The sequence below is a fragment of the Silene latifolia genome, chromosome 4, assembly GCF_048544455.1.
Source record: "Silene latifolia isolate original U9 population chromosome 4, ASM4854445v1, whole genome shotgun sequence".
NCBI classification, from domain to species: Eukaryota; Viridiplantae; Streptophyta; class Magnoliopsida; order Caryophyllales; family Caryophyllaceae; genus Silene; species Silene latifolia.
In genome coordinates, this window is record NC_133529.1 from 16,039,959 (window position 1) to 16,053,468 (window position 13,510).

The 13,510-nt window shown below is 37.0% G+C and overlaps 2 protein-coding genes across 3 annotated transcripts in view; both read right to left on the reverse strand.

The window, feature by feature from the left end:
• The window catches only part of LOC141653110 (factor of DNA methylation 1-like), a 275,319-nt gene that overhangs the window by 67,039 nt on the left and 194,770 nt on the right, over nt 1-13,510 (reverse strand). The gene's annotated exons all lie outside the window — the stretch shown is intronic.
• LOC141651135 (uncharacterized) lies at nt 3,274-3,952 on the reverse strand. Its single transcript, XM_074458857.1, has 2 exons — nt 3,643-3,952; nt 3,274-3,362 (listed from the first exon to the last, which is right to left on the reverse strand). The coding sequence occupies exons 1-2, from the start codon at nt 3,950-3,952 to the stop codon at nt 3,274-3,276; spliced, it is 399 nt and encodes a 132-aa protein (XP_074314958.1).

Below are 13,510 nucleotides of genomic sequence, written 5' to 3' on the forward strand. Positions count from 1 at the left end.
AATTCAAGATTATAAATAAGACCACAAAAAGGCGGCGGGACTTCCATGCACCTATAATTTTTTATTTGCATACTTTTGTGTAGTCTTTTAAACTCTATTCAATTGGATTCTAATTTATTTTTGTTTATTTTCAGAGTGTACTTACCAAGGATGTAAACGTGAAATGTCGAGGTATAAACAATTAATATTTCATTCTTTCTACTTTTATTTCACATATACCAAGTATTTTTGTTTCCCTTTAAGTTTGATTTAGTGGTCACAATTCTCGAATATTAAAATGGAATACTAACTTAGGGGTTGTCATTAAGACAAATCAAACCATCATATAGATTTAAGGGTTTTGATGTCATTTCTCATTACATAGCTTTGACTAATATCACAAAATTTCAAAATACCCTATCTATAATATATCTCCAACTCAAAAAGAAGGTACAGAAAAAGCCGAAAATTAAAACACTTTCACGAACAATACAACGAAAACAAAACAACAAAAAAAGTCAAACCCGTGATTTTCACATGTCACAAATTAAAACTAGTTAGCTCTTGGTATGCTTTTATCTAATCTCTTGCATGCGTTACTTAATTATGTTAAATTAATTAATCTCATTATAACCCTTCAAAATTATGCTTTATATTGTTGTAATCTCACTAATTTTGATCAACATTTCATGATTTTCATTTTAAAAAACTTGAAAGTTGTAGCTTTTTAGCTTTGTTTTGATATAAAGTTCATATCTTTTAGCAAGTTACACCTTCATGATTCTTCTAAGGTTCCTTCACCTATCTTTTCAGCATTATTTTTGATAATTCCCCCTACTACTAAGAGAATAAAAATTCTCAAAAATTTTCCCTCCAAACTCCACCTACTTATATAAGGAAAGAAATAAAACTTTCCCATTAAACTATAATCTTTTTCCTAAAGCATGACTTTTTTTATTAATTCTAGATTATAATTATATAATGTTTTAATAAAAATAAAATAAAAGGAGTACAAAATTATAAAATACAAAATCGTTAATTTTTCTTCGAAAATGACTTAATGCATACTTAAACTTTATAAAACAATAAAATAATATTATTAGCTACGTGAAAAAAACTCATTAAGATAAATTAAGCAAAGTTATAAAATAAAATCATTAACTTTATGTTAAAAAAAATTCATGACATACTACATTTTTTTTCTCATATTAAAATACAATTAGGTGAAATATAAAAATTTGAAGGTATAAAATTTGGAATGAATCCTCCTATATACTAAGAGAATAAAATTCTCCAAAGTTTTCCTCCAAAAGGTATCAAGCTAAATAAGAAAACAAAAATACTTCTTTCTTTAAATTATTATCATTTCATCAAAATATAACCTTTTAATCAAATAATAGTATTTTCTTTGAAAATCTTAATTATAATATTTTAATTAAAGAAGATAAATTCACTATAATTTTATAAACTGTAAATTTTTAAACTTTTGTTATGTATTAATTATTATTATATATGAGAGAATATCTTGACACATTTTGTATAAAACAAAATATTAAACTGATATAATTAGCTTCAACACAAAAAAAATAAAAAATCATTAACATAATTTGAGAAAATTTATTATTTGTAATCATTAGTTTTATGTTAAAGAAAAAAATCATTAAACATATTTTATAACTTTACTAAATTCTCTTGAAGTTCATAGTTCATTTTTTTCTCATATCGAAATACGATGAGGTATATGAAAAGTATGAAAAATTAATAATGTATCAATTTAAAATATTTAAATAATAACTAAAAACAAAACCTCTATATATACCGCAAATATGCAGGATTTACACTATTAAATATCATTAGTATAATTGTTACATTCTCTAATATTCCTATCTAAAAAACCGCGCATTTGCGCGGGATCTATACTAGTTATTTACAAAAAAAGTTCCAAATGTTTCTTTAGTGTGTTTTAATTTTTATTCAAACCTATATGGATTCGGATGATGATTCATGTAATCATGCTAGCCGACCCTAATCTATGTTGTTGTTGTTATTGTTGTTGGTTGTTGTTGTTGTTGATAACTCTCTTTCAAGATGGTTGTAAGCATGAAACGGATCCAAAAACATATTTTAACCTAATTACACAGACCGGGTAGATCCGTTCTCACTTTTGTATCCGTCTTAAACAAGTAACTAAAAAGTTTCTTGGATGTGTGTAATTTTTCTTTGTTATCACGTGACTATGTGAGGGAAGTGATTTACTGATTTATGATCCTCCTGGAGATTTGATTATAAATCATAAGTTTTATGAATAATTCTAATCTTTTTGTTAACACAAAAACTTTAGAGACGGTCTCTCAATAGCATTATTGAGAGACCTCTCACCTGATACGGGGAGGGAGTTGGTATGTCTGTTTTAAGGCCGTTGCATGCATGAAATGGATCCGAAGATATATTACTAACCATAATGAATGCTTATTTACTAACCGCGTATTTGAGCTGTCGATATCCATTTTACACTTATATCCGTCTTAAATAAGAATTCCAAATGTGTGTAGTTTTTCTTTGTTATCATGTGTGTAGTTTTTCTTTGTTATCAGGTTGGAATGGTTTGATGTTGCCACTGTTGGTGGTGGAACCACAACTCTTCATCCAAACTACGTCAAAGTTAGACGATTTCTTTGTTTAGTATGCCGCTTATAAAATGGTTTAGCTACCAACTTATAGTCATACTTTGAATCGAAGAAAATTAAGAATTTTGGTAAGTAATGCTTGTGATACCATTTTAGGCTTCTAGATGACATGTTCAAAACACGGGAGTAGAATACGATATATTTTGTCTTTAATTATTTGTTTACCTTTTTCTTACTTTTTGTGGGAGATATTTTAGCCAAATAAAATTAAATGATTGGAACACAGGGAGCACATTGAATCGATCATGCATTTCAATGATTTACAGCAAAGAGAATGATTTCGATATACAAGGGTCAAGAACATTATGTTACAATCAGTGTATATCTCCTGACTAAAAGTGAGGTTCAGATGTTCTGAATAACCGAGTCGATCCCGCGTCACCTTCTTTCTGCTATGCAGTGTTAGCAGCAACCATCTCAATCATGTATTCCTGGGTACACCTCTATACAGAATCCCACCAATTTACACATTCAAACATCGTCGAGGCCTCAATCTCTCTTGTCCGTGACTGGATAAAGTTGTTACATGTACGCAACCTTACCGATGTGTAATTTATGCAAATAAAGGTATTGCCTATAACTAACCTTGTGGTTCTATATTCTGTGACTAAACAAATTTAGCTTTATTTTCCTCCTCCTCGGACGTCTTCGAGTGCTTAGAAGTAGTTTCACCCTCCAACGGCGATTGTGTCAACCCTGCAGTAAAAGTTTACATTAGACGTATTCATCAACATGAATTTAACTTAGCCTACCGGTAAGGGCGGTAACTACCCTGAATTTATTACTTGGATTTGAAACGTGTCAACTTTAAAATCGTTTCCTAATACAAATTCATATGTTATGTGAAAAACCGTTCCATTCCAATCAAATGCGCTTTAAAAACAACTTTTAATAAATAGCATAATTTATGAAAGAGGTAAATATATCATAGGCACGCATTAGAAAACCCGATATTACCAAAATGAGAGATCATAACCTTTAAAAAAGCGGGCAGACGAAGGCCAACACCGACCATCCTTCCTCACAATCTCCCTCTCCTCCTTAACCAAACCAGCAACCACCTTATCAATCCCACGAGCGACGGTCGAGGGTGGGACCCAAAAGGAGCCACCAGGGACTAAAGGAAGCCAATCAGGCTTCGAACCCTTGATCACTACATTATGTACCACCTCCTCCAGCTTAGCCACCGCTGCTGTTGATTTTGACGAATGGTGACGGAGGGTGGCAAGGCGGGTGGAGGAGGAGGAGAGGTGGCGGATTACGGTGGTGGAGAGGGGTCTAGCCATCATTATGATTAGCCCTCTCCAGCCACCTCGGTATCGGATTTCGAGGAGGAAGAAATGTGGGATGAGATGTGATACGGATTGGGGGGTATACTATATTGTATATATATACAGAGAAGGTAGTTATTCATGGCGGAAAATGCGTGAGGTTAGTTTCCATTTTTAGCAAGTGGATAAAATAATCGTTGTTTGACAGTTAAGACGGTCATAAATTACTACCGTGAATTGTGAACTTATTACTTGTTAATTCTTCAATCAATTAATTACCTTCATTTTTGGGTTAAAATTTATATAAATTGTTGTGTAATACTGTACAACATTATAGTAAAATAAGTTTGTGAAAGACTGAACTCGATATTTTATAATCAATTTTTGATCTAAAATTTAAATATATTATTATTATTTGTATTTAATAGGTTTGTCTTATACAATTGTGTGTAAGATGGTCGAACAAGAGAATAACTAGTACTCCCTCTATTTTTCTATATATGACATTCTCACATTTCGAGACACACATTTCTCTCTTTAATATCTCTCAAATTATATGCTTAAATATAGTGATATGTATACTCATATGAAAGAGTTTTTCATAAGGAATTTAATGAGTAAAGTATACTCTAAGAACCTAAAGTATATAATAATGTAGCTTTAAGGACCTGAAGTACAAAAGTGAATCGTTAAGGAATTGAAGTATTTTAAGTTAATCGTTAAGGACCTAAAGTATATAATAATGTAGCTTTAAGGACCTGAAGTATCAAAATTTAATCGTTAAGGACCTGAGAACAAACTTACATCAATTCAATACCCTTGTTTCAAACCATTAAATTAAAAAATAAAAAACAAAATTAATTTCAAATACAAAATCAAGATAAAACCGATATTTGAGTAATATTCCAACATGTTTCTTCATCGCTAGTTCCATCAATAGTTAAAAGAATCATTAGTATCTTCAGATCAAAACTCTTTTTGCATCAATAAGTTTCTTCGTCTTATTTGTCCCATATTTTCTTTATCCTCTCTAGTTTTACTTCAACCTTCTGATGTGCCCCAAAACTTTCCGTAATTCTTACGTGAAATGGTCTATTTATATAAAAATCACTCATTTAAATTAATAATAAACTATTATGTCAAGTTCAAAACCCTCTTATTCTAAAATTTGGGTAAAATAATTGCCAATTTGCAATAATAAAAGACAATTCACTACAATCAATTGCACTTGGTACTCCATAAAAACCAAAAATTTATAGGATCAATTGCACTTGGTACTCCTAGCCTTACATGTCGTTCTCCCACATACTTTGAAGATCTACAAGCAAGCCCCACAAAATTTGGAATTGTATAATGGTCTGATGAAAAATATGAGAGAACGACCGGGAAGGCTAGGAGGCGGGTATATATATATTTTTTAGGATAAAAGTGGTGAGGAATATGTGGATAATTGGAGTGAAGTGTTGGTGATTTGTACGTGATCAGCGGTCATTTAAGTGTAGTCGGGTTTTCAACCGAAATCGGTATAGACTCGGTATGAATATAATATGGGTTCGGAGGTGTGGAGTACACACCCGTATAATTAAGTTGTCGAGTTTATGGTTTATTTGGATGGTATAATGAAATAAAGTTGGCAAAAGGCCTAATTAGCCAAGTACATTGGTTTGTACGGTTAATCTACCAACAGTTTTCATCCAAAGGGTTTGTATCTTATATATACATATAAATACAATGAAGGTTATGAAAAAATAACATAATGAAAATGAATTTTCAGATTTCGGGAAAAAGTAAGAACATTAAAAAACTCCTTAAAGTAATCTCTTTATCTTTGCCTAGATGAAGAGGGTCTCAACCGTCTTATCCTACAAGGGATTTCGTGTAACCCAAGGCATGAAATAGGGTCGAAATACTCTTAAGGAAAGCGTGCTCTTCGTGATTCGGTTGATATCTAAGTTTATGATCTTTATCACTGTTACCCTATACACATAAAACCAACATTCTTAAGAGTATTTTCAATTTTGTGATAACGATCGATACTGTTTGCAAGGAGACAACCATATCTCGGTGCAATTGAGTTTGCAGGTTGTCAATTTGGGTTGGGAATTTATTATCCTAATGAGTATGTAAGTGTAACACCCCCATATTCAGAGGAGCCTTAACTAGGCCTTCCTTAGGATATAAGGGTGTTACCATCTCGGTTGCCCGAGGACAGTAATAATCAAACGTCAATAAAAGAACTATAATAATGTATTACAAGTGATTTAAACCAACAAGCTATATGAAAGATACAACTCTGAGACTACTTGCTATGACTATTGAATCTCGTGAAGACTCATCCCACTTTGAACTCCGCCTATCAACAACATCAATACCGGCTAAGACCGACTGCTCACCATAAGGGATCACGGCAGACACATAACAAACAAACAACCATACAAGGTCAGTACTGAGATAAGATAAGACAATGGCAACTACAAATATCAATGTAAACAATACCATCAATCCCAACCGCAATCACCACAATCCAATCAACTCATCGATCATCCTTTGGACCACCACCCGATGGAGGACCGGACCGTACCCACCAAATCCCCGCTCATCGTATCGAGCGATCACCCTGTCCATTAATGTGCACATCCCTTCGTGGCGGGTTCCACGAGGAAGGCGAAACTAGGCGTGAAGCCACTCCCGCAAGTGACCCCACTCGGCCCGAGGCCACGCCTCGCGAACCATCAACAACGATCACAACCACAATCACAAAGACAATTACTATATCAAACAACCAAACATAATACTGACCACAACATCCGACACACTAGACCATCTACAGAAACTGAGTAGGCGAACCTACCTTTAAGCAACCGCAACCAATCCACGCCGACAGATAACATATCCAGCGACCAAGCAAAGCCTATAACCACCATACAAATATCTATTACTAACAAGCAAACCCTAACTATAGAGACAAAGACACGGATGATGATTATGACATACCTATTAGGGAGAAACTCAGCAAGAGACCGCTACCCGACACAAGTGATGCCCTCCCAAGGTTCAAAGATCTTCAAAAAGGCTTCCATGGAGGTTTTGAGGTGAAGGGAAGGGAAAGAGGCGACTGAAGGATAAGAGGAAAGTGGCGGAAGTGATATGCGGATTTAACAAAACGCGATATAAAACCCTCATCAAAACCGGGTACTCGATCGAGTACCAACATACTCGATCGAGTAGCCCCCTACTCGATCGAGTAACCTCGCTACTCGATCGAGTAGCCTCTACTCTATCGAGTACCACTCTTATCACGCAACCCAAGATGACTTCAAAGACTTACTTCTAAGACTATTCCCGCTCCCAAGGTCAGTCAACGCTGGTCAAAGGGTCCCTAAAAGGACGGGTATTACAGTCTTCCCCCCTTAAAAAGAACTTCGTCCCCGAAGTTCAACTCATCTCTCCCGCTCATGGCACGGAACCAACACCGTCTCACCAACCTTCCCGGTCAAACCATTATCTCTTGGCAATACCATCCCCCCCATGTCATCATCATCACCGTCCACATTTATACATATCGATTCTTATTACTGTCATGCAAGCGTCACCACCGTCAACCGTGATTCTATATATATAAATAAAACATCTGACTCGCAATGTGAATCGCCACTCACGATCACCCAACCCACAGTAACAGCTATCAAACTATCAATCTAGAACATGTCTCATATTAACTTTCATGTGGTACGACTACTGCCACCATGTTACTTGGCAACGTGATTCAAATACGATTCATCGCACTATAACTATTTTTTTTTTTTCATAACCGTCTTTTGAAACATACAACCACACTCACTTTAAAGAACTAAAGTAATTCGTTATACTAAAGCAGAACATAATACCAACAACATTATAAACAACTACCAACAACGTTATAAACAAGCAAAACATTATTCAAAAGCAACCTTTTTATTTCGCGACATTACTCTTCCCCTCTAAAAAGGAACTTCGTCCCCGAAGTTCACCACCCAAATTACCACGCATTTTACTTATTATTTGATTCATGACATGGGTTAAAACATGTTATCTATCGCGGACATTACTCGTTAAGCACAAACTCGTTAAATTAGCAATTATACACTAACCAGGACTAGTTAGTGCCGTCTAGAAGGCACGATACTATGGTATGCACAAGTGTGTGAGAAGATATAATTCCGATAAATAAGTCGTAATAAGGCGTATGCAACATTAAAGTACAAGAAACTATCGCTACTTCACTAGCTGTGACAAATACGCTTATAAACTTCAAGCACGACTTCCAACATATGAATTTAACGGTTCAAAGGTGTTACTACACACTAATAACCACATTAAACATTAAACTTGCCGTTATAAAACGATTGAACATTTTTAATTTTCAAAAACCTCCTGTAACAGTGCTACTCGATCGAGTAGGTAACGGTACTCGATCGAGTGCCATGTTACTCGATCGAGTGTCTTGGCTACTCGATCGAGTAGCCCGAGTTCAGAATGCTTTCTCTCTTCCTTTCCTGCAGCCACTCGATAGAGTGTGGGGTACTCTGTCGAGTACCTGCAGGCCAAGTGCCTTACACAACGTGTCATAGACCGACATATGTACACATGACTGTCACATAAGTTGAGTCGGGATGACGCCCCGACTCTCAATCATCCTGCAAACGGTTAAAGTAGTTAATCCGGCCTTATGGCCTAGCGATACAAGTTCATAAATAAAGTTTCAACTAAAACAACCGAAAATCTAACCACGCTACCAACAACAACTACTACTAACGATCATGAACAAAGGTAGAAACAAGGAGTATCACTCCTGCTGCTGCTGCTGCTGCTGCTCAAACATCACCTCATCATCACCACCACCCGAAGTACCTGCTCCCGATGACCCGATCCCCGCATCCGCTCCCGCTCCTGGGCCCACGTACCATGGAGTCAAGCCACCGTAGGGGAAGGACTGAGGTGCCCCCCACGTCGACTGATCCACCCCGTAGGAATGGAAAACCCCTGAGTAGTCCCCAACTCCACTCCACCAAACTGGATGCGGTCCCTCGGTCCCTATCCCCTGAGCGTACGCCATCTCGTGCATGTTCCGGAGTGTCAAGGTAGATGACACTCTCTCCGCCAGGTAACTGGATCGCGTCTCCGGGGTGTCGAGGTAAGGGTAGCATGGAAAAGACTGCTGCTGCTGTGGTGCTACTGGCTGTGGCCTAGTCTCCGAGGCCCTCTCCCTCACCCGACGGGGTCCCCTCACCACTCTGGGTCTCTCCACCACCTGAACTCCCGCATTCTCGCCCTTCGTCGGCTCCGGCATCTCCTCGAGGATGGTGCCGTCGATGAGATAGGTCTGTAGCTGGCGGGGTCTGTCATCATCCTCCTCCTCCTCGTCATCGGAGTCCACCGTCCTCTTTGTCGGCTCCAAGGGCTCCATGGGTGGTAGGTGCTCAGGAGCTGGAATCTTCATCCAACTCATCCCCTACACCCTCCACGCTAGGCTACCGTCAGCCAAGGTCCTCAACCATTTCAGGTCGAGATAGTAGTCACGATCCATGGTAGGCACTGGGGTAGCTAGAGGCACGTACGCCGAAGAAGCCTCAAAAGAGGTTAGCTTTTCAGCTAACCGAGTGGCAATAGCACCACAACTCAGGTACCGGGAAGGGGAAGAAGCCATCAAGGCAAGGGCAGCACAAACTATGGAAGGAGCATTAAAGACCACTTTCCTGGCCCGCTCCGGGTTGAGGTACGACATCAGAAGTAAGACCTCATGATTATTCAATTTACTGATATCCTTTCTGTCATAGAGGAGGTTCGAAAGGGAACGGAGAAAGACTCTCAAGGTAATATGCTGAACGTCATTAATCAGCATGTTGCTCGAGGTGGGAGCTTGCTTCCCAGTCAAGCAAGGCATTAGGCGGCAGACGCCGCACTCAGCTGGAATATCGGTTATGGAATCCTTGGGAGGCTTGGCCAACCCAAGGTGAGAGGCAAACAAATCCATGGTCAACAGAAAACTGGTATTCATCAATCTAAACTCAACAGTCTGACCCGCTGGGTCATAGTTAAAAGAGCTCATGAACTCCAAGGTAAGAAAAGGGTAAGTATGCTTCCTCAGCCTATACAAACCCGTAAAACCCAAGGTCTCGAATATGTGATGGACATCCGTCTCTATCTCTAACTCCTCTAACACAGTGGTGTCTATACACTTCGTAGGTCTCATTTTGCGTTTTTGTAAGGCTACAAAACGCTCCCTCTGCTTGAAATCAACAAAAACAACTGTAGGGTATTCGGGGACTGCGGGTACCACAGGTCCACTCCCCTCCCCCGTCTCAGGTGGGTTACCCCTCCCCCGCTTACTTTGGCGTGTTCCAAGGTTCAGTCTCGGCATCTGCTTTAGGCATAAGTTTAACAACTTGCATAAACATTCAAGCATTTATTTCATGTAATTCGAATTCGATATACTCAGCTAGGCATACCAATTTATCAACAACTTTCAACATGTGAAGCACATAATTTACGCCTGTTAGCTTTGAACATGAAACTAAGTACACACATTCACCAGCATGTTCCAAAAATTGACATGTAAGCGCAGGTTATTACTACTCATAATCCATAGTTGTGAAAGAAATTATCATGGTGATTACATATGTTCAACAAATTCGAATATCCTAGCATGCTTCTAAATGTTGTTCCAAACACACTTCTCATCACATGTAAGTCATCCTTACTAGTTCATGGACAAGAATAGCTTAGAGCATATAATTATCACCCTTCACTATTATGAACAACAACTCGACTAGAATTTTCAGACGGTCTTTACAGCTGTGATAATTTTGGCATATTTTCATCAATTATCGTTTCTAATTTTCATATTGAAGTTCAACTCATACTTATTGCAATGATTGACTCATGTTTGAGAAGATTTATTTGGTGAGTCAATTGCTATGTGATAACATAGGATTACGCATGAACTTTTATAATCCATGTTTAGTGCTTGGTAATGTGCGGTTACACATTTTTCTATTAAATTGTGATTAGGCTTATTGTTTTAAGATGACATCATGTTTATCAATTTGGCAAGGTTGCACATTATGATATGCAGTTTTTTGTTATTTGATGAAGTGACTTGAATCATTAATTAATTGATTCTTGAATTTTTGTGGCCATTCCATGCTATTGTTTTGGTTAATGATATAGAATCAAAGACAGTTTTATTTGAGTTCTTTTGTCTCGGTCTGGGCTTTTGTTCTCGTACTCTTTTTTAACCGAATGTCGTATTTCATGTTTATTAGTCATAATAAGTTTTTGTCCTTCAATGATGGCTATTATTGGAGTACATGTAATTATGTTGGTTATTATTATGCATGAAAGATGTTCATTATGTTGTTATACATAATGTTGTTAGTGTTGGGTTTGATCCATCTTTTATATTTATTAAATATGATGTCTTGATCAATGGATATTTGATCGGTTGTTTAATATGTTGTTAGTGTACTAACTGTTTTGTAATGATTGTTTAACATGTTAATGTTTTGTCTAAAGCTTTTTAAAGTTTGATTATTTAATTAATTTTACCATATAATCTCGGGAAATATGGTTTGTGATAACCATGGTGAGATTATGGAGTCATGGTGGTTTAACCATGTAAGAGGTACATCAATAGCATTGAATGTACAATTTTTTGACGAGTCCGGTAAAGGAGTAGTCATTTGTTATAAGATAATTGACAAGTTGATCTTTGGAATAGACCAAAGATGATTTACCTGGTAAAAGGTGGTTCTGTTATCATGTTCTTCTATGAAGGACATGGGGGAGGTAATATGATCCTTGGTATTAGGATTAAGGGTAAGAGTATTAATAATATTCTCCGGTTAATACTCCTATGAGTCGAGTGTAATACTTTTATCCACAGGTAAAAGTGGAATCAAAACTCGGGTTTACAATTCACAAGGGCTTGAGTATTGCGGTTTGACAAGTTGAGTAAGTATACTAGTATAGCTAGTACTCATCTTTGGCAAGCGATTAAGCAAGTGTGAAAGTGTATAAATTAAATCATGAATTATGATTTGTCCTATGTCGGTTTTCCTTCGGTTATAGAGGGATAGTTTTATGCAAATTGAATTACCCATGTAGATGGTCATTTCTACAAATGATTAGAGTATTCTTGCTTAGGGGAGGCACCATTAGCTTATGGGTTTCCAAGAAGCGAATTTGCATAACGAGTTTGACATGCATTGGAGTTTGGTATGCGTAGTATTAGCATAGCCGGTTAAGGCTAAGTAGCTAAGGAAAATAATCTACACTACAGTATTCCTTAAAGTATTTGACCAATTTTATCCACGGTTTTTTGATAGTGAATAACGGTGCGCAGCGGGGTGTTTGATATAACACGGTTTATGGACTATCATAAAAGGGGATTGATCTTGGTTGTGTTTGTGAGATCTCAATGTATCTAGTGGATCACTTTGCATAAAGGATCAACTAGGGACTTGGTTAACAAGTCGGATATCGGGATGGTAAAGCCTAAATTGATTTTTTGTGGTAGGACACCCAACTCCCCTCTAACAAATTTTAGAGGCTGAGTTCAATGTGGAAAGCCTATTATGAGAGATTGAAGCACATAATTTGTAATGTCCCGAAAGGATGTGCTTGAACCTGCAAGAATGGTAGGATCTTTGAAAAAGTGTTATTGCAGGGCATGATTAAAAGAATCCACCTATATGAGTGTGAAGTGTAGCCGCTTCTTAAAGCTCGGGCTTGGCTTTGTATGCGCTCATGAATGGATATGGACACATGGCTGTTAAAAGTGTCAAGAAAAACTTTTTGGAGTTATTTGAATTTATGTGTATGTTATCTTCATGTATTCAAAATGGGCTGAAGGGTTCAATCCATGGGACACCCTGATTCTCGAATATTTGGAATGTGTAATGTACTAAGGCGGAAGTTCAATCCTAGGGACACTTTCGTTTATGCATAAGTTTGGTTGATTACTTTGTTATTTATTGGAAACAAGGACTGCACTTAAATGGGGGAGGAATGTTGGTGATTTGTACGTGATCAGCGGTCATTTAAGTGTAGTCGGGTTTTCAACCGAAATTGGTATAGACTCGGTATGAATATAATATGGGTTCGGAGGTGTGGAGTACACACCCGTATAATTAAGTTGTCGAGTTTATGGCTTATTTGGATGGTATAATGAAATAAAGTTGGCAAAAGGCCTAATTAGCCAAGTACATTGGTTTGTACGGTTAATCTACCAACAGTTTTCATCCAAAGGGTTTGTATCTTATATATACATATAAATACAATGAAGGTTATGAAAAAATAACATAATGAAAATGAATTTTCAGATTTCGGGAAAAAGTAAGAACATTAAAAAACTCCTTAAAGTAATCTCTTTATCTTTGCCTAGATGAAGAGGGTCTCAACCGTCTTATCCTACAAGGGATTTCGTGTAACCCAAGGCATGAAATAGGGTCGAAATACTCTTAAGAAAAGCGTGCTCTTCGTGATTCGGTTGATATCCAAGTTTATGATCTTTATCACTGTTACCCTATACAC

Coding starts and splice junctions, on each gene's coding strand:
- LOC141651135 (XM_074458857.1), bottom strand. CDS start 3,952: ATGGCTAGACCCCTCTCCACCACCGTAATCCGCCACCTCTCCTCCTCC. Junction 3,363..3,642: donor GTCTGCCCGCTTTTTTAAAG/GTTATGATCTCT, acceptor CTTTTACTGCAG/GGTTGACACAATCGCCGTTG.